Source organism: Danio aesculapii, chromosome 8 (assembly GCF_903798145.1).
Source record: "Danio aesculapii chromosome 8, fDanAes4.1, whole genome shotgun sequence".
NCBI classification, from domain to species: domain Eukaryota; kingdom Metazoa; phylum Chordata; class Actinopteri; order Cypriniformes; family Danionidae; genus Danio; species Danio aesculapii.
Window position 1 is genome coordinate 21020843 of NC_079442.1, and position 26916 is coordinate 21047758.

The 26916-nt window shown below is 35.7% G+C and overlaps 1 protein-coding gene across 1 annotated transcript; it reads left to right on the forward strand.

Moving 5' to 3' along the window:
• Positions 1–13690: 13690 nt before the first annotated feature.
• Positions 13691–25328, forward strand: LOC130234084 (uncharacterized). The gene is made up of 2 exons (XM_056464361.1): positions 13691–13764; positions 22676–25328. Exon 2 carries the CDS (start codon positions 22690–22692, stop codon positions 23998–24000), a length of 1311 nt encoding a protein of 436 aa, XP_056320336.1. The 5' UTR covers positions 13691–13764; positions 22676–22689; the 3' UTR covers positions 24001–25328.
• The last annotated feature ends 1588 nt before the right edge of the window (positions 25329–26916 follow it).

Below are 26916 nucleotides of genomic sequence, written 5' to 3' on the forward strand. Positions count from 1 at the left end.
CCTTTTGTATTCTGTATTTAAATGTGTATATTCCTTACGTGAAAGTACATTAAAATAATAATAAACCATTGTAATATAGTAATAAAGAACTGACATTACTTAAGCAGACTCAAATGAGATTGATGTCATTACTGTAATATCATTTGCACTTACCTTTGTTGAAAGTACAAGACCAGACTTAATGCCTACTTTCATTTCATTAGAGTGATTATATTACTAGTACTGTTATATTTAAATACTTTTTTATTTATGATTAAATGAAAAAAAAAATGGTTTGGTGATCAATGATAAAATCAAGTTTTGTTAATAAAAGTTATGGATGTTTTATAAATGTCATTGCTTTCCACTAAGTTTGCTTATTGTGCATTTTATATGTATGTATTTGCTTTACTTAACAGATGCTGAGTGACAGATGGAAAAAGAAAACAAATTTACAGTGCTTCTTCTACTATCATTTATGGCCACCATTATTGGCACATTGATTTTGAAACACAAGGATAATCAAACGAAAAACTCATCTGACAAATAATACAGTCAAAATCCAAGAGGCTTCACATTTAATAACGGCCATCAAAAACTCTGAGCATTTTAGACAAAAGAGTCTGGGACTTTGAAAAGGATTTGATACCAAATGTTGACAGAAATTTTAAACTTTCTGGCCTCGTTAAGGATTCCACCTGAAATGTTTGCATAAGGGATTTATAGAAAAAAATACCATCATTAAATCCAATCAAAAAATTTAAAAGTCCCAGCACAATTAAACTAAGCCATTGAGGCTACTAAATTTCTGAAAATAAATGAAGTGTAACGATTCTGATTTATTCATTCACACACATTGGGCCTCATTTATGGAATATTCTGAAATATAGGAGTACATTCTGAGTAATTTCCAGCAACCCAGTTCTTTTGTTGAAAACTCCAGATTTACAATACTTTTCATAAACATTGCTATGATTTTGAATCCACAGAAGACTTGTATCTAATTCTGAAGACTATACCTTAATATAAAAATGCAGTCACTATAAATATTACATACTTTTGTTGTTCAGTTGTTTTACAACTACTGTAGGATTAGACAGCAGGGTAAATAGTGATAGTGACATTATGTTTTACCCAAATTTGTAATTATCAACTTACCTGACCAAAAGTCCAGTAGAATAGTCTGAATTCTGACTAACTGAATTCTGCATTGTTGTAGTCAACAAAATGCAGATATACAATTTAAAGGGCTACAAATTTAGCCTTTTTACAAGATGTAAAATAAGTCTTTAGTATTTCCAGAATGTGTCTGTGAAGTTTCAGGTAAAAAAAAAATACCCATCAGATCATTTATTACACTGTTGAAAATGTTAATTTCTGGGTCTGGGGGAATTGTAGCTGTTTTGCACCAGTGCCCTTAAAATGAAAATGAGCTAGTTCTCCCACCCACTTAAAGTTTTTTTTCTACCTACATTATGACATTTTGCTTCAGAGAAGGATAACTATGGCTGGATGTTAGTTTAAAACCTAGCAAAATGACATTCATTACATGTGTATTACATCCACAAATGCCTGTTGTATTTTGCCAAAAGGAAGCCATTTTGTTAACAGTGTCCAGAAGTGTCCATCAACTCTTTGGGCTCAGAGGCACCTGTGATAGTCCATCACACAGTGGAAATGTGTACTGTGGTCAGATGAATCAGCATTTTAGGTATTTTTTTTTATAAGAAATGGACGCTTTGTGCTCCGGACCAAAGAAGAAAAGAACCATTCTGACTGTTACCAGCAACAAGTCCAATAGCCAGGGTCTGTCATGGTATGGGGTTTTATCAGTGCCCATGGCAAAGGTAACTTGGACTTCTGTGATAGTACCATTAATGCTGAAAAGTACTTTTTTTTGGAGCACAATATTCTGCCTTCTTTTTCAGGGACATCTATGCATATTTCAACAAGACGATTTAAAAATGCATTCCCCGTCAGCCAATCACTACGAGTTTATGTCGAGTTGATCGACTAGGGGATTCGCTTAGAAGCACCAATCACTCTAATTTGTATAAAACAGGCCAATAGACTGTCTATGTCTACATTAACATATATAAAATTATTACATTAAATATACATATTTTTAATTGTATTAGTGGGGTGACATGGTGGCTCAGTGATAAGCACTGTCGCCTCACAGCAAGAATAAGGTCGCTGGTTCAAGTCCCAGCTGGGTCAGTTGGCATTTCTGAGTTTGCATGTTTCTCCGGATGCTCCGGTTTCCTCCACAGTCCAAAGACATGTGCGTATAGGTGAATTGAATAACCTTAATTGGTCGTGGTGTATGTGTGGTTACAGATGAAAACATCCGCTGTGTAAAACATATACTGGATAAGTTGGTGGTTCATTCCGCTGCCGAAGGAAAATGAATGGATAAATTCTAATAGTTGGAAAATATATGTAAACGGCCAAGAGCATTAATTCCTAGTAGCATTGACAATGAAACTAACATAAATCACTAGAATTAATCTTAGCCTTGTTGTTTGCCTGCTCTGGAGCAGGCTAGCTGCAAAAATAGATCTCCATTATAACTTATTTAAGCTTAATTTAGCCTGCTTTCATACAACTGAGTCAAGTCTAAATTTGAGCTGGGATAGTTTGAAATTCCATCCCAACTTATTCCTCTTGGTTTTGTGCAATATCCCTTGGGTGTAATTGCCCTCTGAAACACATCTGACACGATATAAATCTGATTGCTGAAATCTCAACGCATCTTGTTTTTAAAACCACATACGCAAATTTTACTTCTCTAGAAATGTAAAAAAGAAACTTGTGTGAGTGTGTTATGGGCAACACTCAAAGCAACACCAGACTGTAAGGGATGCTGTTTTTATTGCTACAGTATCTTTCTTTTATTATTATATTATATAATTGTATTATTATATAATTACATTATATTAAAATAAAAAAAGAATAACAAACGACAGGATTAACAACAGAACCAATGGCATCCCACTGAGTTATGCAGTTTATTGTTCTACAGCAGGTTCACAAAGTATACAGGATTCGTTTTCCTGCTCTTTGCATCAAAAGCGAATGATTTCAACACTAGATGGCAGCAGTGTTAAATCAGTTGTGCTGTGGGTTATTTTCTTTTGCAACTCAAAAGACTTGACACCTTTACCATGAGATGTTTCTGGTACTATTTATTTTAGTTATTGAGAGAGAAAGAATTATTTTATCTTTATTACTCTTCATTTTTCCTCTGCCCTCTGCAGGCAGTAGAGTGAGCTCTTTTAGTGGAATTATCGAGTACTGTTGAGAGGTAAGGCAAATTATGCATTATTATGAATCACAATAGAAAAAGACTGATTTAAGTCATTTTAGGTAAATGTTTCAATTAAATTTTTTTTTAAATGTAAGTAAAATGCTGGAGTAGCTGGCGGTGGTGACCCCTGATAAATAAGGGACTAAGCCTTACAGTCTATGGACTAAGCCGAAGGAAAAAGAAATTAATGAATAAAAGTCAGTTATAACGTGTTCATTGCATTTAGCACAAGTCATTTGTATTTTTATACATTATACCCTTTATATACACATATGCATCTTTGGATGGAAATATAAATAAAACTCTGTGTTAGATAAATCTGTCTCCTCAACATGTCAATAACTAAAGTCTTTCAGTCCAGGCAACGGATAATTTTTTTCACTATTTAAAGACTACAGGCTAGCTTTATTGATATGTGTTACAAAACGATGTAGATTTGAGCAGGAAGTGAGACTGAATTAATTTTAGAGGGTTAAGATATTTATTTGGAAGACAGTAACTCCATCACGCACTTTGGTCTTTAAAACTTCACCCAACTATTCACATTCACAAACAGCTATATACACTATTGAAAGTTTATCTCATAATAAAATAATAAGGGCACCTATTAAATATTTATTTCAAATAAAAATGTGTACAGTACAGTTCTTCTTGTGTACAATTATTCTTGTTTTACAATTAATTGACATACACGGTATCCTTATCACACACTGGAGTTCTGCTTTACATGTTGTTGTATGAATGCAGTACTCTCAGCAATATAACCAACTGACCAGTTTCAGTTGCATTAAGCACCCACATTTCCTCATCAAAAAATATGAATTAGTAAATTACGTTTATAAGATGAGCACTAAAAATCCCCAAAATAAGATTTTTTAAAAACAAAACTCAATATAAAAAATTGAATGAAATACAAGTTTTATTGAAATAAAAAATATGTTTATTTATTACAAATCGTCATCACCACCTAGTGGCCTGCCATGCAAAACATAACATTTTTAGCCATTTCTGTGCATCCATGAGAACAGGGATCATGTCGACATGTTCTATATATAGACATATGATCGACATGCCTATATGTGAAATTTACCAAAAATACAAAAGAAAAAATATATGTAAACTTGATACTTTGAGTAATAACAAATTAAAAACATAAATACAAATAATGAAAATATTAAAGAATATTTAAAAAATACTGTCCATGCTTGAGTTCTTGGACAAAAGCATTTAATTTGTTCAAATCTTATTTTCTTTATTCCAGCTGTCATCCTGGAAGCGCTATGGATTGTCCTGTCTGGCTCCATTTCGTCTATTTTGGTTTTTAAGCTCTAAGAGCAAATGAACAAAGACATGCAAGTGATGAAATATTCATATTTAATAAGAACTCACACTTGTAGTTTACTTGGTTCGTTTTGGCCCGGATCAAAAAAATTAAAAATAAAGATTAGTCTGGGTTCAACAAACTGTACAGCTGGATTTGATGTTTGGCGTTTCTCATTTTCATAATAAGAGTCTTACATACATGGTAAGTTTCAAACTTTGATTAACCTAAAAATAAGGGAGGAAAATTATCATTTTCATAAGCTCAAAAACAGCCTAGTTTAGTTCAATATGAGTATTATTGTTGAAGAAATTGATTCACTGTAGGGCAGCTCCACTGACCCCAAATCAAAGGCAACAACAGTAAGTAACGCAAACTCCACCAACTGATGGAAATGGAGAAGAAGAAAAAAACAAGCTTAAGTAACCAGTTCTCTTTTGGTTGATGAATAAATAAACGGCAGATATGCAGTTTTGTCAGAAGTGGACGACTACTTTATCAATGGTCTTGAGCATGATAAGTGTCCTCTTAAAGCTCCTATTCATCCAGAATAGGGTGTGTTCAAGCTAGTCATAATGATTTATGTTGAGGCCAACACAGCCAGATATTACCCATATCAGTGGAATTTGTGAAATTTTTATTTTGTTTTTCTTCTACAAATCTCGTAAAGTGTTTTTTATCCTTCTTCTAGTTTCTCGATGCAGCCTTTATGATGCAAGCTGAGATTACATTTCTCAGAGATGCAATGTCAGACAGAATGCTCTCAATGGAGCTAGTGACATCTCTGTGATGAGTTAAGAATGGGGTTAGGTGAGCTCAGAAGGCATTTGCACCAGGTCTGCAAGTTATTTGAGCTCTGTATGTTATGTCTTGTGTTGTCTGTTCTTTGTGTCTAGTTTCCTGTGTTGTGTTGTGTGGTATTGGCTAAGCAGTGAATGTGGAAATGTTGCTAAATGTTGCAGTGGGACTTCCTCGTGTTATATTCAGCTAGTTGAAACACCACCATATTTTATTAACCTGTTAAGAATTATTAGTTAGATTGTTTGTACATTGTTCTATAATAAGAAGCCAGTCTAGATGCTCTTACTGTAGGTCTTTTATTTTGTTTATTTACATTTTTTTTGTTTGTTGTGTTTTGCTTCATGAATTGCAGATTTTCATTGACAAACAATTTATTGTGAATAAACCAAAACTGATATGTTCTAATCTTTGGGTTCAGGTAATGTTACAAGTTCCAGACGGGTGCATTCTCTGCGATTATCTGGCACAGACACTTAGACGAGGCTTCGGGAGTATAAGGTCGCAGGTTTTTTGTTCTCATATAAAATCAATATAGAGCTTCACACTGTGTTATTGTAAATTTTAACCCCAATATTTCCCTGGGTAAATGACAGCCACAGAAACAAGTTACTCGAAGCAACACCGTGAAGTTTCACTGTCACTTACAGTACGTATCACTACTCATTGGGCAAGGAAAAGCAGAGCTCCCACCAATTGAGCATTATGATGATTGCAAAAAAAAAGAAAAACATACACAGCCAAACCAAAAATTATTTGATGCATTTGACATTTCTCACGTAAAGGGTGGCAAATGTGGATAATAAATTTACATCAGCTTGAAAATTGGGTAATTAGGGATCCTGACATATTTCCTATGTGAGGTGAACATTTAGTCATGGGAAAATCAAACATCTTATGTTTGAAAGCAGAAAGATGTACAGTAATGTTATTTGTAAGTGTCGATATATAGCTAGTTTCTCATTTGCTATAGTTTACAAAATAGTAATAAATTTATTTAATTATTTTTTTTTTTGTCCACTGTATGGTTTTTGTCAGTGTTTGATACATCACAGTTTACTTTATTTTGCTATCCTCACTTACATGAATGAACATTTCCAAAAATATTTGGTGTCTGAATAATATTGGGTTTGACTGCATATAATGCTAACAGGATTAAATGTTAACCTTGGGCAAATTATGACAAATGTATACAGGAAGATAAGCAAGAATTTAAAACTGTTTCAAGTGTCAAACCGAGTGGTGTATTTAACTAACATTAAAATTCTGCAGATGCCAGCAAACCTCATGTCCTTTGAATAAATGTTTTTGGGAAGTGGGACATAAGTGAAAGGAACAAAAGAAGGCAATTGCAGAAGAGTTGTGAGAAGAGAAGGACATGGTAAAACTGAAGGACCTGACGTAGTTTGAAATGTGGCAGCTGTATCTGTTAAAAATGTTCAATTTGTGACATTAGTTAATGCAGTATGTAACAGGAACTAACAAAAACAATAACTGTATAGCATTCATTAATCTAGATTAATGTTTATAATTAACCGTCTACCGCACGCATTATGATAAATCTATTAAAAAAAATACTTGACTGTTTTTCTTTTCTTAAAATGGTGCTGTAAAAAAAATTTGAAAAATGTATTTTTTAAGGTACTTTATGAATTGTTGCCATATGGCAAAAACGTCCAACAATGGATCTAACTTAAAAATTTCAAATTTAAAACTTTCCTTATATTAATAATTTTGTTTTTACAAATGATCTAATTGGTGTTGCAGTATTATAAGCTTTAACACAGAACTTATAAATGACACCTTATACTTACCTTTCAACAACTCACATTCCAACAGCTTTTATTTATTCCATTCTTTTTTGCTGAATATTATTAAAAGCAAACCTAATATTGTATTATCATGTAAACAACATACAGTGAATATAAACATTTCTCCAGTAAATATTAAACAAATAAATGACAAGTCTATATATCCAGATTCATCAGAATAATGTAGCTACTAGCTAACAATATTTATATATTATACTATATACTATACTACGCCTGTCTTATCTGCCTCTGAGCTAACTTACCTGAACTGTCTCTATCAAATGTTGAATCTGCATCATTCTCATGGTCACTAAAACCCATCTCATCCTCACTTTCATCTGCAGGAAGAGCCCGTTCTGTCCTTTTCACTTACCATAGAACATGGTGGGGCTCGCTAATACACCGTTCCCTGTATTCATATTATTCAGAAGTAGTATTGCCTTTGAAACTAGATTTTATCCATGATGCAAATGTCATTAACATACAACTATTCTACATTATATTACTAGCATTCATGTTGTTATTGATACAACTTAAAACATCACAGCTGACCTTGCTAGCTAGCTAACCCATTGTAATATTGCACCGCTGTTGTACAGTGTTGCCATTTGGTAACACATACATTTGATCGATTTCCAAAAAATTATTTGATTAAAAAATTTTGAGTTGTGAATATGTCATCATAACTTACTGGCGGTGATGTTTCAGATTTTTTGAGGGATTTGACATAATTTGATGCTTTGTTTTATTGACTTTTCATTTGCATTTAGCAACCACTCACAATAAAGGCCAGTCTGTCAGAAATCGCGCTACAGAAAAAGCACATCATTGGCTACTCAAGGTCTTCTCTTTCAATTTCATTTTTTTTTTTTATGTTTAACAAACAGTGGCAGGGAAATGAAACATAAGTATCATGTTGCCATATCGTAACATCGTGCAGTAGAGGTTTTAAATAAGCTGAAATTCCCTACTAATTATGTTCATAATGCATTAATCAATTGTAAATAATGTAACTTAAAGGGACGGTTCAAGATTTAGGCAGCTTCCTTTCCTTTAGATTAGAAGATTATTAAAGAAGATTTTGAATGTAGCTAATGTTGTGTTTCTTGGTGTAACGTAAAATGCAAGTACTGTCAGTGGCTACTGGCACTTTGAGAGTCAAAAAACATAAAAAGCTAAACAAGATTAATTTGCATAGCTCCTGTTGATACATCAAGGTCTTATATAGAAAATAAACATTTTTTACTGCATTCGTGACAGTTTAGTATGCTAATTCCAGCCATGTAATGACGTCAAAGGCAGTTTAGCGAAGTGCAAGATTAAAGCATGATGAAGATGAAATACGAGAAAGGATTATTTCGGGACACTTTAAGTTGCAGTTTTGTTGTTTGTGCTGAAGTTGTCTGTCACGGGAATCCGCATTACTTTTTTGTTTTTTGTGTTCGTCAGTTCCTGCACCCTCTTTCCCTTTAAGTATGAAGTTTGAACAGTATAACAGATGTATCTACAAATGCAATCTTGCATGTAAGCTGATGTTTGTATTAAACTCTTAAAGGGATAGTTCACATGAACGTGAAAATTGTCATTTGTTTACCCTTGACTTATTCCAGATCTTTATGATTTTTCTTCTGTTGAACACAGAAGATATTTTGAAGAAAGTTAGAAAGCTGTAACCATTCATTGCCATAATATTTGTTTCTATATACTATAGAAGTCAATGATTACAGGTTTCAAACATTCTACAAAACATTTTACTTTGTATTCAAGAGTATAAAGATTTGGAACCACTTGAGGATGAGTAAATATTAATTTCTGGGTCAACTATCCTGTTAGGAAGTTGGAAATCTGTAACCACTGATTTCCATATTATTTTATATACTATAGAAGTGTTATCTACTATAGAAGTCAATGGTTACAGGTGTCCAACAAACTACAAAATAACTTGTTTTGTATTCGACCAAATAAAGGTTTGGATCCTTGTAAAGGTTTGGATCCACCTGAGGGTGAGTTAATAATGAGTAACTATTCATTTCTGGGTCAACTATCTTGTTAAGTCCCATTTCTTAAATATTCTAAAGACAGACATCTCCTACATCTTGAATAACCTCAATTAGATACATATATTTGACAAGTTTTTTGGCAACAATCCTTTTAAAATAATGAATTGCTACTGTAAACTTACTGCATTATTCAATGATAAAAGTCCTTTCACACTGAGTGTGATGTGATAAAGTGAAGTGAATCAGCAACAAATTGTACTTTTACGCTGAACAAAACATCTGATCAAATTCATGCCTGCACACTAGGCTGCTCAACCCAGCTGATGGACCTTTTGATTTTTACTACAGTAAAGAAGAAACACTTCAATGTTGGCACACAAATTAAAAATAAATTTATCTATGTGTAGCAGCATCAGAACTAGAAACACTAACTATTATGTTTACCACTTCTAAAAAATATTAAAATTACCATCGATTCCCATTTTCTCTCCAGTTTTTTTTTTTTTCAGAGAACTTATTAAAGTCCCTGTGACTTTTACCAAAAAATGCCAATGATAACAAACACATTTAATATTACTTCTTTTCCAGAACACTTTCTTTGGCATTTAGATGGGTTTCCAAAACATGTGCACATTTTCTGAATTTCATACAGCATACGTCTGAGATTATATCATGTCTGCTTCCAGACCAAAAAGACCAAAACTGTGGGCAGGACCCAAAATGTATGTACTGTAAGTATGGATGCTGTTTAGGATTTATAGTGATATTGCTGTAAAATAAACATTTAAATGAAGCCCCAAAAGCATATGAAGGGAATAATTATTCAGATGGTCTGAATAATGAATGATGTATTCTTGGGGAAACCACAATGATGATTTCAAGAGTTCACACTTAGTTCACGATTTAACATAGCTTGTTTGGCGTGCTGTCCCGGGAGAGAGAGCCCTGAGCTCAAGGTATCCTCGAGCCCAGGGCTCCCTCCTTTCACAGGGCAGGGGGAGACTGAGCTCAGGTCGATCTGAAACTCCCCCGCTGCTGAGGCAAGGTGAACTTCCTGAGAGTAAGACATTAGAAAAGATTTAGGCTTATTTTAATCAATAATATAGAGCACATTTGCATGGTGGAGGAAACCAGGGAACCCGGGGAAAACCCACACGGAGAACATGCAAACTCCGCACAGAAACACCAGATGGCCTAGTGCAGACCCAACGCCATTGTATTCTTGCTGTGAGGCAAACGTGCTAGTCATTAGGCCACCGTGCCGTCCATTCTTGATAAAGGTGGAAGAAGGGGAGGAGGGGGGTTTCTTCCAGACGAAGATAGTTGTAGAGAGGGAAATGAGGATATATATAGTGGACTTGGGATCCTTTGATTGGAGGATCATGATTAGCTAATGTGGACCAGCTGGGTCAATCATGAGCACATGCTCCTCTCGAAATTAGTTTAACATTTAAACTTCACTTAGTGCTCTTTAGTATTCACATTATCTAATATTTCAGTGTATTATTATTATATTATTTAGATTTTTTATGGTATACATCTGAAGTACATAGCAAAGTGTTGTGGTCATAAGACCATAGTTGGTCACCATGCGGAGCTCATTGCAAAGTGTCAGAGGGTGAACTACTGTCGTGCAGCTCAGCCAGTGCCCTGTGCTTGGTAGCACTGGCAGGGTGGCCATAGCATGCGAGGTGGAGGCAACCTGGACCACAGCAGTCTAGGCTCTGGCCATGACAGACTCTGCACCCTTTGGATAGGAGCTTCCTTATGAATCTATTTCACAAATTGAGCACAAAAAAATTAGGTGCAATCCGATCCATTACCCAGCAAGATCCACTTAATAAAGCAGACAGTGGGTGTATGTAATATGATGATGGTCAAGTCTTGTGTTTGTAAGTGACACAGATGTCAAAGACTTTAACCCGCAGTTTATAGAGTGTGAAACAGAATATGTAAACCAAAAATTAAATGTTAATCCAAGGTAAATGATGAGCCCAGTGAAAAGTCAATCAAAATAACTCAGCTATCGGTTTATCTAATGTTTAGAATTAGTAAAGCTTTATTATATGGAAATGTCTTCACTGTTTTCACTAACAGCAGACATATTTTCTGCAGCAGACCTCATGTCTGAATGACTGTTTTTATGAAGTGAAATGCAAATAAACGGAATAACCTTAAAGGTGAAATTGAACCTAAACCTAAAGATGCGTTTTTGAACCTAAGATTTTGTTCGACTGAAGGATTCATTCAATCATTGTAGACACAGCTGTATTAAGAGAATTATTTTTAGTTCTAACACAACAATTAGGTTTTATTTTCTTTCAGGTTAATGATTTAAATATACTGCATTAACTAATGTTATGTATAGGCAAATTAAAGGCATAGATCATCATAAAATAGATTCTGTCAAATTTAGTTTGAATAATTAAATGTACCACTTGATCAAATCAGTAAATTAATTAGTGTCTGTGTGTTCAGCCATCAGAGACTGTTTTAAAAAAGGAATGGAAAGTAAAGGAAAGTTTTAATGTCAAGCAGGGGACTGCGGGGACGAAGTAACATAATGCGAAAGTTATAAAGCAATTTCCTCAAGCAATGATCGCATGATTTCTTCATTTTGTCCCACAGTTAGATCTGGATTGCAGTTCTTTTCCAGTTGTAGAAAGTAAGTCGCTGGGTACTTCTTCCCTTATTACAACTTGTGTTTCCCTTTTTTTATGTCACAGTGTAATGATCAATCTATGGGTCATTAAGTTGCTATTGCATGTCCTAAAATTAAACTCAAAATTAACTCACTTACGTGTGTAAACTTTACGAAAAGTGTTTTTTCTTATACTTTCATAATTCTTTTACTGTATATGTATCACCTTCAAGTGTTTTTATCATACTGTCATCGTTCTTATACTGTATATTTATTAACTTAAAAAGATTTTCTTATACTGTTGAACACAGAAGATATTTTGAAGAAAACTGAAACCCTGTAACCATTGACATCCATAGTGGGAAAAAACAATGTAATGGAAGTCAGTGGTTACAGGTCTCCAGGCTTTTTCAGATATCTTCTTTTGTGTTCAACAGACAAAAGACATGCATAATGGTTTGGGAAAGTGAAGTGGGAGTAAATGATGACATAATTTGAATTTTTTTGTGAAATTTCAGCATTCAGTTTAAAAATACTGTAAACAAAATAACACAGTTACAGTACTTTGTCTGAAGTCCAGCTAAAATCCATCTCATTTTTCACTTCTCCACATGAGTTTGCAGTCTTTCCATTAAATGTTTTATGAAAATGATTGCATATTTCTAATAATAAAAAATAATAATTCTTTCATTCACTTTTTGGCTTAGTCCCTTTATTAATCCGGGGTCACCACAGCGGAATGAACCGCCAACTTATCCAGCATATGTTTTACGCAGCAGGTGCCCTTCCAGCTGCAACCCATCACTGGGAAACACACACACTCATTCACACACATACACTACGGACAATTTAGCCTATCCAATTCACCTGTACCACATGTCTTTGGACTTGTGAGGGAAACCGGAGAACCTGGAGGAAACCCACACGAACACGGGGAGAACATGCAAACTCCACACAGAAACTCTAACTGACCCAGCTGAGGCTCGAATCAGCAACCTTCCTGCTGTGAGGTGAACGTGCTAGCCACTGCACCACCGTGCAGCCTAAAATAATAGTTCTAAATAATTACATTTTATAATGTTAGGTTACCTTTGAAACATTTGATGGAAATGAAATTTAACATGTAATCTAATATGTTTTGCAAAGAAAAAGCCCAAAATATGTTTGCAGTTAACATATTAACAAGGTCTTAGAAAGGAATATTTAATTTAAACAATATTGAGCATGTTGAGATGTTCTACGTGTAAATGAGTGTATGAGTAATATGAGTAATCTTTTTTTTGCATACTGTTTTCATACAATTTTAAAACTTTAGCTTTGAGGCCATGGTTTTACTATAGTAATTTTGTAATATTACGATAACACTGTTGGATCCATGACTAGTACCCTTTTTTGCTAGTTATATTAGTAAGCCTACTGCAGTAAACAGTAATCATAACTGTAGAAACCACAAAACCAAGCAGGTTATATTAGGTACATTTAACAAAAGTTATGGAATAATGTCTGCAACAACAACAAAAATTAAACTATTGTTAATTTGTGGTTACTGTGGCATTAAAACCATATAGTTTAAACTATACTGCTGTAAAACCATGGTTAAGTTTCATAAAGGAAGCGTTTAAATTAGCATAAAAGATTATTGTACAGCTATAGTTTAGATAATGAACTGTCTTTTAACTGTAACCGTGTCTTTACGCGCACTTCCGCCCACACATCAATTACACACACAAACATTTGTGCTGCGCGCTCTGGATGCAGAGTATTCCAGTTTTGATTGCACCATCCCTCCGCATATTTCAGGGTTTGCACAGATAAAAGCGGAAACAAATTAAACGAGTTAACCACTGTGCAGACTCTGGAGAAGCGGTCTCATCAGTAAGAGAAGGGACGGTAGCTTATAGCACGTAAGTGTTTGCTGTCTGTTTCTATTGCGTTGATTATTGCTTGAATGAAGGGATAATTCCTTCGCTGACTTTATGAAGATGTTAGTTCTAGCATTTTAATTTATAGATAAACTGCACTTCACCGTTTCAGCTTTAACTGCCGACCTGAAGAAAACAGTCTGGCTTAGAGTAAACACTGTAGGTATTTTTGAACCAAATAGTAGCGTTTTTTAACAGTGTTATAAATACTATAACATATGGGCGATTCTATAATTTGGCATTTAAAAAGTTAAGGAAAAAACAAAAATTTTCCACTATCTTTAAGAAGTCAGTGCTTGCCAAACACTTTTTTTTTACTTTTAGGGAAAACAAATATAGTATTGTTTGTTAACTGTTACGGAACAAATTAGGTATGTTTACCAGTATCTATTATCAACACTATTACCCTAAATGCATAACAGTATAATTGACAGGTTTACTACTTTTTTTTAGCTAAAAAGCAATTTCCTAACATAAATGCAGAGTGCATGGCAGGCACAATTGCAGGGTTTCTGCAGGTTTCACCAAGTTAAATGTAAGACTTTTTAGGACGTTTTTAAGACTATTATGAAAGAAATTTTTGACTTATACAGGCTAAATGCTAAGGATTGTTTTTTTATATCCCAGTTGAAAAAAAAAGATTTTCACTTGCCCAATCAAAAATAGTATAATATAATACATTTAATAATACAATAATAATAATTAAATAATAAAACTTTATAGGCCAGGTCAATATCCTCAATAGTAAATAAATGGAGAATTTTTAAGCAAATGTTACTGTAAGGAAAGTAAATAAATGCTATTTGTAAATAAAAAGTTAAAAGTTTTATTGAGATGAATTGTTGGTGATTGTATGGATGTTAATGGCCAGATTGGGTAGCAATACATGAACAAAAAAAATTGAGACCCGTTATAAAAGATTTAAGACCTTCAAGGCAATATTTCTGTAGATTTAAGACTTTAAAGGCCTAAAAATTTGCTTTGGAGATTTAGAGATTTTAAGACTTTTTAAGACCCTGCAGATACCCTGTACTGAAGTCAGGATTAAACAATTTTTAAATTGACCAATGTGTGATCAGTGAAATTTTATGTTTTTTATTTGAAATTGTGGGGATGGTATTTACTAAATAACTCTGTTTAGTGTCGTTTTAATATTAGAATATTTTTTTAGTGAGAGCACACACACACAGCCTTCAGTGCTTCACGTCTTATCAGGGAGAGAAAAAACAGGTTTTTTACACAGTTGTGGGAGATAATTACACCAGTTTAAAGGTAATGCTAAAAGAATTGTCAAAATATTTACAGACACACGTTTGTTTAATGTTCAAGGTTGTAGAAATCTCTATTTGGAGCTTGTATAAATACAAAAAAAATATATTTTGCCAAAAGAAAGTAAATAAAAAATGATATAATAATTTTGACCTTAACATGGTTTTAAAAATTAAAAACTGCTTTTATTCTAGCCTAGATAAAACAAATAAGACTCCAGAAGAAGAACAAATTATAAGACATACTGTGAAAATTTCGTGTTCTGTTAAACATTATTTGGGAATTATTTTAAAAAAGAAGAAAAAATCAAAGGGGGCTAATAATTCTGACTTCAAGCCTATATATATATATATATATATGAAGCAATATTGAAAAACAGCCATGTTTTCTGCTCTCATTTGGCCTTTCCCATGAGATATTATTGCTTTTCAGTTCGTCTCTTTAACAGTCATCAGTGCTTTGAGACATCACTCTTCATTTCTCCAGTCCTCATGCTGGTTGTACAGCCAAAGCTTCAAAAGCAAAGCTGGGTGACCAGTAAGAAACCAGAAAGAATGGAGTAGCAAATGAAAAATTGGTATAAAAACAAAGAGAGAAAGAGATATATGTACAGAGATATATAAAGAGATATAACTTGACTGACCTCTTTTGTGGAGGAACAATGGCTCTCCTTCAAGCCTCCATGCACCCTGTCACCCTTTGAAGGAAATTTATTTTGTTTGTTTGTTTGTACCTGACCTCTTGTCATTTTGGTTGTGACCCAAAGAACATGACCATATGTGTGTCGGAATGTAGATTGACCAGTAAATCTAGAGCTTTGCCTTTTGGCTAAACTCCTACACCAAGCACATTGCTGCTGCACCATCTGTCCATCTGCCTGATCGTGTATATTGTTAAAGTGAATATGCCATTAATCATTTGTGTTGGTATCCGTCATAATGAGGAATGTTTGAATTTACAATATCCAGAAAAAATATTTTAGTCCAAATTAGACATTTGCTGTATTTGAAAAAAGTTTTAACATGTTATTTCCCTGCAGAGTGGAGTTTAAGCTTTGCAACCTTTCAGAATTGTAACCTTGCAAACGCATCAACATCACACACTAACCAAAGCTATCTCTTTATGACTGTCTTGTGATGGCAACTTCTAGTAGGATAATACACCCTTTCAAGCCCAGATCATCTCAAACGGTGTCTTGAACATGACAGCGACTTCAGTATATTAATGTCCTCCACATTCACCAGATCTCAGTCCAGTCAGTGGTTCCCAACCTTTTTTTTGCCTGAGCTCCCTTTTCACCTTGAAACTATTGTAAGCAAGGGGCCCTCAGGAGCCTAGACTGCAAGCCCAGAGAGAGTGATTGGCCCCTGGAAAGCTTGCTGGGGTCAGAGGATCTGGAGGTGGAAGGCAGGGGGCCTTCAGGAGCCCAGACTGCAAGCTCAGGGAGAGTGGCTGGCCCTTAGGGCAGTCCGCTGGTATCAGAGACCCTGGAGCTTGAGGGCAAGGGGGCCCTCAAGAGCCCAAACTGCAAGCCCAGGGAGAGTGGCTGGCCCCTGGGGCAACCCGCTAGGGACAGAGACCCTGCAGCTGGAGGGCAAAGGGCCCTCAAGAGCCCAAACTGCAACTCAGAGAGAGTGCTGGCCCCTGGGCAGCTCGCTGGGGCAGAGAGCTTTGAGGTGGAGGGCAAGGGGCCCTCAGGAGCCCAGACTGCAAGCCCAAGGAGAGTGGCTGGCCCTGGGGCAGCCCGCTGGGGTCAGAGACCCTGGAGCTGAAGGTCAAGGGGCCCTCAAGAGCCCAAACTGCAAGCCCAGGGAGAGTGGCTGGCCCCCGGGAAAGCTTGCTGGTGTCAGAGGACCTGTAGGGGGAAGGCAAGGGGCCCTCAAGATCGCAAACTGCAAGCCCAGAGAGAGTGGCTGGCCCCTGGGGCAACCCACTAGGGACAGAGACCCTGCAGCAGGAGGGCAAGGGGCCCTCAAGAGCCCAAACTGCAACCCAGGAAGAGTGGCTGGCCCCTGGAGCAGCTTGCTGGGCCAGAGCCTGAGGTGGAGGGCAAGGGGCACTCAAGAGCCCAGACTACAAGCCCAGGGAGAGTGTCTGTAATTACTTAGAGATATATTTCAAAAGGTTTAACTCATCACCATATGTAATGATTTTAGTTTAATGAACAACTTCGGAAAAATGTAATGATCATAAAACAGCAAGGAGTATTCACCACTAAGTGCTGTGCTAAACTACATTGCAGAACTAACAAACAGAAGTCTTGCTATTTACACCAACACGCAGCTTTCACTGTCACATTGTTTACTTAACTAAAACACATACACAGGCTTACATAGCTCATACTTACTGTTTATTTTTTTTTTTTTTTTTTTTTTTTTGATGATCCCAAGCACACACAGAGCATCTCAGATAGAACTAGAAGCTAAAGTTGTTGACAAACGTTAATGTTGGCTTGGGAAAACCAACGTGACTGCACTTGGACTGGGAATGTCAGTTGGCAGGAAGCACAGCGATTGCTAGGAAATTGCTAAGTGATTGCTAAGTGGTTGCTAGGCAGTTGCTAAAATGCATTTGTTAGGAAAAAGTAATGTATTTTTTGTTAGTTTTGTCTCTTTTTCATCTTTTTTTGTCTTTTCATCAAACAATTATTTGTATTGGTCATTTAAGGGTCATATATTAACTGAACTTCTACTGTTGTGTGTGGGATGCTGTGCATACTAACTAGCATTTTTGCAGAAGTAGATAATAGCTGGTCCAAAATTTAATTCAGCTCTGCAAAAACTTTCTTTCTGAAGAAAGGTGTTAAAACTAAACACATAGGACAGAAAGGCTTATGCTTTTTGTTGTTGTGCAGAAAATTTGTAGAAAAAGAGGACGTCTGGGGTGCAACCAATGGAGGACTGGAGAATGATTGACAAGTGACGAATTTCACTAAACTCCACCTGTTAATATCAGCTGCCTATATAAGTTGAAATCAGGAAATTAAAACTTGTGCATAACAGAATTCTGTGAATTGAATTATTCATTTTTATCCAATAAACTATTACGTACAATTTTTGACATTGAAGAAAACCTCTCCTGACATTTTTTATTGAACACGCATAGAATTGATTGAAGATTATAACACATTGCTAGGTGGTTGCTAAGCAGTTGCTAATGTAAACTGGGTTGCTAAATGTACATGTTTGATCACATCCTAAAATTAAGCATTTCTTGCATATGTTATTGTACTTAGATAATCATTAATAGCATGTAGCTATTCGTTATTAGCATTTGGCTAATCACTGTTACCATGCATATTACACAGGAAGTCTTGTTTTGCTAGCATGAGTCAAACAAGCCAATACTCAGGTCCCTACGATGTTCTGATGTAGAGATATTGCTGTTTTTAAATGGTTGCTAGGTTAGCCTGTTTTGTTGCTATGGGGACCAATTGACATCTTAATGATGATCCATCAAAGCTTCTTGGGCAAATATAAAGTGATATAAATCATACCCCATGTCTCTATGGCGTGCTCTATGAGCAGTCAGATAACTGGACTTTAGAGCAATTATGTTAAAATGGCTTGCCATATGAGTAAAAATATAGACTTTAAAGTCAAAAAAGCATAATGCTTCTACAAAATAGTTTTGGGAAGCTATACGTCTGATAAATCTGAAAGGATATAACGACAAAATAAAATGGCAGAAACAGAGCTTTTTTGCCAAATTTTGAAACTTGTAGCATTAAAGCCCTAGGAGGAGATTAGGAATTAGTCAAAGAAGATGGAATAATAATAATGTGTTTAAGTAGGATCTTTCTCAAGCCAACACAGAGTAGATGTTAACTTTGACTTCCTCTATCTCACAGGATGTATAAAATCATGATCCGTGTCTAAATTTTAATATCTAATGTTTTGACCATTTCTTTTGTAACATTAACTGATTTTGCAGAGTTTTCTGAATTTCTTTTGACAATTTAGAAATGTAAAACAAATCAACACTTAGATGCAGATGTTCTCTTCTGTTGCTTCAGTGCTTCTGCAATAAACACTTGTTTTATTATTTAATTTCTCTGTTCCCCAAATAAAATAAATAACTGCTTCATGTTGCTGACAGTTGTTTTTAAAGGTTTTTCACTTGTCATTCTTCCTCTTCTGCTGACACGCTTCTCCGTGTTTCATACCTGGCCTATTTGTTTCCTCCTTTGACCTTGCACAATTAGATCATCCATGTAAATTTCAATCGATTGATATGCAGAATACACACATCATCCTTACTATTTAACATAACAATGTGCGTCTGACAAAATTACGACAACTATACGTCAACAAGGAACAAAAGGTTTTAGGAATATTTCCAGCATTTAGCTGAATCTATTGCAAATTATTAAAAAAAAAAAAAAAAAGACCCGTTACTAGCAAGATCCACTTCATAAAGCACTTCATAAAGCAGACAGTGAGTGTATTTAATATGATGATGGTTAACAGTGGTTGGACAGTGAAATTGAAATGCCTGGTTTTAGACCACAGTAATTGATTAGTATAGTGTAGGGCTTCCTTTTGTGGCCAATACAGCATCAATTAATCTTGAGAATGACAGTTACAAGTCCTGCACAGTGGCCAGAGAGATTTTAAACCATTCTTCTTCCAGAATAGAATAGATGATCCCGGTGGAGGAAAACGTTTCCTGACTCACTTCTCCAAAACACCCCAAAGTGGCAAATAATATTTAGATCTGCTGACTTTGCAGGCTACGGGAGATGTTTAACTTTATTTTCATGTTCATCAACCATGTAAATTGCATATAGAATATTGAAAATTAGAATTATCATTTAGATATTAGCATATTGCTGCCAAATACAAATATATGAGTCAAAATGCTCATTTTTTTGTAAACACAGTTTGGATAAAATTTGAATGTGAACAGTTTAAGAACTATTTTCCGTGCTTTAGTTCCTAAAGTGAGACCAACAGAACACTCTTTCTTTGGGAGACAGAGAAATATTCACTCTAAATGAACACCATATGAAAATAAAACTAGCAGACATGGTAACTAATGTAAAAAGCAATTTAAATGACCAATTTTCAATAAAAAAAAATGAAAATTAAAGTAAAAAAATCTATTAACCTGAGTTTTTTGTTTTTGTTTTTTTCAGCTGTGATAAACTAAAAACATTGGAAATATGATTAGTTATTATAGTAGTTCTATAAACTGCCTGCTTTTGCAAAGAAGATAGATAGATAGATAGATAGATAGATAGATAGATAGATAGATAGATAGATAGATAGATAGATAGATAAAAAAAATCATTGGTATGAGGGGAGTTGTTTAGATACTTCTAAAGTAGGATTGCATGCATTTCCAGTTTAAGCTTAACACTGGCAAAGAAACTCAACGGTGGAATGAAGAAAAGTGGAATGTGGAAAACAGTGGAATGTAGAAAACTCACTACCTACTAGTGTTTCAGAAGTGTTATTTCCTGAGCAGCACAGATACACCGCAGAAGTATAATGGCTCACAATGGCGATGGCTACATGCATATGCCAATCACTGGACTGAAGTAAATCAGGCTTCAAGTCCACATGAACTGGAATTTGTTGAGAAATTGAGAACTGAAATTTAGATTAAATTTTTTATTAGAAGCTATAGAAGTCTCTGCCAGAAGCATTTTTGTTTTCTCAAAAAGAAACACTTTCCTGTCCAAAAAAAAGGACATTTGGTCACATTGATTTCACTGCTTTAGCAGAGGCTTGGAGAAAATGTATATCAAACCATAGTGCAATATTGCCTGTCAAGAAAGACTGACATACTGTATTTAGATGAATGAATTTGTTTTTAATTATTATAATCATTCATATAAATTGAATACTACATTGGAAATGATCACTCTAGTACAGTTATCATTGATAGTATTAAATAAATAAATAAATAAATAAATAAATAATGTCTGGTAGCAGGCCAAATCATTCACCAGGGCACGAGAAATCCTCCGGCTGCTCCCAATGGCCTGTCTACCTCTGCATACAAAAGGAGCATTTCTTTCTGGTTTTATGACAGTGGTAACTTTCATAGTTAGCTGACCAACAAACAGAATGGCACAATGTAAAATTGCTCCTAAAAGCATGATTAAAATCTATTTTTTAAAATGAGTAAAGGACTACATTTTATTCCATATTTGCTATGAAAAACACAATAACTCATTTGACTCTTGTACTACTCTGATTTATAGAAAAAAGGGCCAATAGAATGCATATGATATTGGCTCTCACAGATGTAGGTATACTGCCTGTAAGAGGAGCTGAAGAACCGAACCAACCTGCATTCTGAGCTTTCTAGCGCCTCTGAGAAACCAGATGATCAGGTCATGCTTCTCTACCATTCACTAACTCATGGTAAAAAGAAATGGCCGCAACATAATCCTTCAGTCAACTTAACCTGAAGGAAAGAAACACAACACAGATTGGGCAAGTTTGAGAAACTTCTCTGCAATAAGTACATCACTCAACGAATAGAATCCACCTCAGGGCATAGGCCTGCCTCATAGAGGGGGCTCTAGCCTGGGTGATTATGTCAACGACTAAAGCCGGCAGGTTTATGAACCACACATGGAGGTTCCAGAGTGCAGGACAAGACTGCCAGATTGTTCCCTGTCCCTGAGAAAGAAGGTCCTTCCTCAGGAATCCAACAGAAAGGGGCCGTTGCGAGGAGTGTGAGTTCTGTGAACCAGACCCAGTTGGGCCAATGCAGATGCCCTGGGGCCAGCTGTGGGCCAGAGCATCTTTGAGGGGGCCCTCGGCCAGGGAATAAAATTGCTGCAATGGGTGGTCTCGGCTGAGGCAAACAGGTTGACCTGGGCTTTTCAGAAATGCCCATATCAGCTGGACCACACTCAGGTAGAGCTGCCATCCTCCTGGAGAGCCCGGGAGCAAAGGTCCCACAGGTGATCTCATGGCTGCTGGCAATATGTTTCGGTGCTGTGGGCAGGTTGGCAGCAAGTCCCTTACCTGCAGCACCTGAGAATGCACACCAAGAGAAAGTGAAGTTTAATGACCTCCTTTCACAGGCAGCCTTTTATACCCATAATTGCGGAGTGGCTACACCTGCGAGGTGTCATATGCATTCTATTGACCCGTTTTTAAACAAATCAGAGTGATTGAGGCTTCTAAGTGAATCCCCTAGTCGATCAACTCAACATAAACTTATAGTGATCGACTGAGGGGGAACCTAAAAATGACTTGCCTATTGTATTCTGTGTTTAAATGTGTAATATTCCTTACTCGAAAGTACATGAAAATAATATTAACCATTGTAAAATTTGTAATAAAGAACCTAACATCACCTAAGCAAACTCAAATGAGATTGATGTCATTACTGCAATATCATTTTGCACTTGCCTGTTGTTGAAAGTAAAATACAAGATAAGACTTAATGCATACTTTCATTAAGGTGGTTAGTTATAACTACTGTTGTGATTTATTAATGAACAAAAAATGGTTTGGTGATCAATGAAAAAAGTCAAGTTAAATCCAATAACCCAAATTTTGTTAAACAAAGTTAAAAATGCTTTACAAATGTCATTGCTTTCCACTAAGTTAATTTTTTTATTTGTGTTTTATATGTATTTATCTGCTTTACTTCATAGAAGCTGAGGGACAGATGGAAAACAAAAACAAATTTACAGTGCTTCTTCTACTATCATTTATGGCCACCATTATTGGCACATTGGTTTTGAAACACAAGGATACTCTAACGATAACAACTCATCTGACAAATAATGCAATCAAAATCCAAGAGGATTCATATTCAATAACGCCCATCAAAAACTCTGAGCATTTCATGGTTTCTGCATTTATTGACCACAGACTGGACGGAGCCATTCGAGTCATCAGCATAATAAAAAGAAACAATCTTCAGCCACTTTACTGTGTTTACTGTAGCCCCGAACATGTCTGTGAAACTGTTGAGACTGATGTCCAGATACACACTGACCATTTTGGCTTTCCTTTTCATGTCGCAGATGTGATTTGTAAAGGCAAGAACATGCAAAGTGCATCACATGTTCTCATAACAACTCATCCAACAAAAAATTCATACAATATCAAGATTGATTATTTGCTGATCAAAAATAATGTGGTATCAGACAGTTTCAAGTATAACTTCACTGTTTGCATCTCCAACCTTTTTGGAAGCTACAACAATGTACTGCAGTTTGCTCAAACTATGGAGATGTACAAACTTCTGGGTGTACAGCATGTGGTCATCTATAATACCAGCTGTGGTCCAGACTTGAAGAAGCTTCTAATACATTATGAATCAGAAGGGATACTGGAGATTGTTTCGTGGCCCATTGACAAGTTTCTGAATCCCTCCCCAGGTTGGAATTTTCAGGAACACAAGGGCGATCTCCATTATTATGGTCAGTTAGTAACACTCAACGAGTGCATCTACAGGCACATGTATCAATCCAAATATGTTCTTCTGAATGATATTGATGAGATCATAATGCCATACAAATATACAAATTTACAGTCTCTTATGGAAGACCTTCAGTCTGCTGATCCCAGTAAAGGAGTGTTCCTCATAGAGAACCACATATTCCCCAAAACACAGTTTGAGGACAGCGGGAAGTTCAAGCGAAAAGAATGGAATAATATATCTGGAATCAATATCATGGAGCACATTTACAGAGAACCTGAACGAAAGAATATTTACAATCCCACAAAGATGATAGTCAACCCAAGGAAGGTGGAGCAAACATCAGTGCATTCCTCCTTGATGGACTTTGGAGGGAGTTACCATGTGCCATTTAATGTATGTAGGATTGTGCATGTGAGAGTCCCGCTGCAGGGGAGTCTTACCAAAGGGGAACTCTTCGTAGACAAAAGAGTCTGGGACTTTGAAAAAGATCTGATACCGAACGTTGACAGAACTTTGAAACTTTCTGGACTCCTCAAGGATTCCAGTTGAGATGTTTGCATCAGGAATTTGTAGAAAAAAATGCCATCAAAATTAACAAGAAATTACAAGAGGGAATAATGCCCCAACACAATTATACTAAACAATTGAGGCTACCTGAAATCAAGTGGATATTATTGAAGTTCAACTTTTCTGAATTATGCGTTCAAACACATTGGGCATCCTTCATGGAACATTTGGAAATATAGGTGTAAATTCTGTGTAATTTCCATGTTATGTGCTTTCTTGAAAACCCTGGGTTCACAATATGTTTCGTAAACGTTGCTATGATTTACAATCAGTATAATATATGACTATAATCTCATTTTGAAGAATATTGCTGAATATAAAAATGCCAACAAAGGCTAATTGTGGATACATACCCAAGTCTACATTTCTGGGAAACTCTTGGAAATATACCTGAGGCTACGTCTGGCTGCATTTTATGTGTAAAAACGAACGCTATGTGGCAGTATAACAGCTTCTGTTCTACTTTTGCACTACCGCTGACCACTTTCTGCATACCTCGGGTATGGATGGCTTTTTTGGTGTTACCAGTTTGCTCAGTCACCATATATGCCAATGGTCTTGGGATGGGTTTGAGTCTGGCGAAAAATGGTTCTAAAAACCAAGTAAAACAAATGCAAAAAAAATAAAAATACATAACAGCCAGGAAGGTGGTGGCTGGGTGGGTCAGTCAGTTAGTTTACAGCAAGCTGATTGACTGAAATGCAAAGTGCAGCTTTTGGTGGATTTAAGCTATGGTCACACTAGGCTTTGTCTGTGCGAAATTCTGTCATGCGGTGCTGCGAAAAGGGGCGGGATTAAACAAGATGATTAGACAATAAAAAAGCTCCAAATGGCTCCATGTTTTAAATTTCTGTCCAGAGAGGTCCTGTTTTGATCCTTGATTGGTCTCACGCAGTCAAGTGATGCGATTTCGCAGGTCAGAGTTCACCAAGCTTGAACTTTGCACCGCAGCGAACTGCGAAACTTAACGCATGACCCTGCATTTCTGGTCTGACGCATTCGCGTGCGTATAAATGGAAGTCTATGGGAGGAAAAGCCCGGTGTGACTGCAGCTTCATATGAGAAGTGGATGTGAAAATGGCATATGAGAGAAATTTAAGGTCATCAAAAATGTACACAGCAGCCAAGGAGACGTAGCTCCGGGTGCATCTTTTACAGTTCCCATAAATCTAGCCATGAGTTCGTATCCTCAATGAGCTTGGGTTGGAAAATGCAGTAACCAGAAATATCACATACTTGCTTGTTGTCACACACATACACATTTATAAAATGTCATACACATTTATAAAAAAAAAAATTTAGCCTCAGTTTGGAACATTTTACAAATTTGTAATCACAAAATGATTCCATTTTCATATATATATATATATATATATATATATATATATTTATATATATATATATATATATATATATATATATATATATATATATATATATATATATATATATATATTCAATTCAATATATGTTATTTATTTATTTATTTTTAACATGAACAAACATAGCTAGGGTTAGGAAAAACCAATAGCAATCAAATTATTTAGCTATAATATACTTTTTAAAGTATAGTAAAATTAATATATGAAAATTATGAATGAATGATGTCGGGAGATAGGGTGCTGACTGAGACGCTGCCCCAGCCCTCTTGATTTGCATATTTTGCTCTTGTTTAACACACCTGATTTAGATAACCAGCTCATTAAAGAAGAGCTGCAAGAAGGAACTGTGCTCGAATTGCATACTTTCATACTAAATAGTACACCAAAAGCAGTATGCAAGCCATGTAGAATGTCCAAATTCATAAGTTTTCATAAGCGTGAGACAATTCATGAATGAAATTGAAGCAACGCAACTAGCGCATGGTCATGTGATAATGACAAATGGTGGATGTAGTACATCTGAGCTCCATTCATACTACTCACATTCATACTATGTAGAACATACTTTTCTAAAAGTCGTGTAGTAAATTCAAATGCAGATACATACTTATACTAAGTAATGGGCGATTTGGACGCTGTCCTATTGTTCACTGCTCTCTACCCCTGGACATGGGAAACAGCTAAAGTTAAAGTTTACTTAATTAAAATATTGCACTAAACCACGATTTGTAGCATTTTCAATGACTACAAAACTGTGAGGGGTTATTTAACCATTCACTTGCCATTTGTAAGTCACATCTTGCACACTTTACCCTTTATATTGAACAGGCTTGAATTGATTGCACTTTCAAGCTGGAATCATAGCAGCATACTATATCCTGTGATGTCCACTTGGCAACATGTAACAAACATCTGAAAGGGTAAGAGGAACATTTAAAATATGCATAAAGAGGGGTCGAGAGGACCAGGATTGAGAACCATTGTTGTTAATGACACAGATACATCATCCTTCACTGAACCACCATCCACAACCACGGTCATAGTTCAAAAAATTAAAAAGCAGGCATGGATTTCAGGCCTTTGAGTTTACATTTTTAAAATTGTTAAAAACAGGGTTTTTTCTGCAGTAATTTTAACATTTCATCATTTTTTTACTACAAAAATAATATGCTTTATTTGAGGGAAAATATATTTTGTACACTTGTTTTCTTTTAATTAGACTTTTTTCTTTTTGGTAAGTGATCTGAGCTCTGCAGGTCATTATTTGAGTGAAAATCAATAAATTGAGTGAAATGACATAAAACAATACATTATTTGTGAATAATTTGCTACTGGCAGAGGGGTTAAGGTCACGTAGTCACCACAAGCACCTCACTCTCAAGGCTCCAAGCACACTCATTCCACAAGCCAATTAAAGGCAAGCCTGAAACCTTCAGCCTGAAAAGCATAATGGCTAATGCTGCCTCTATGGCAGTACACAGGCTCTCTGTTTACATCTGCTTACTTCCGGCGTTTT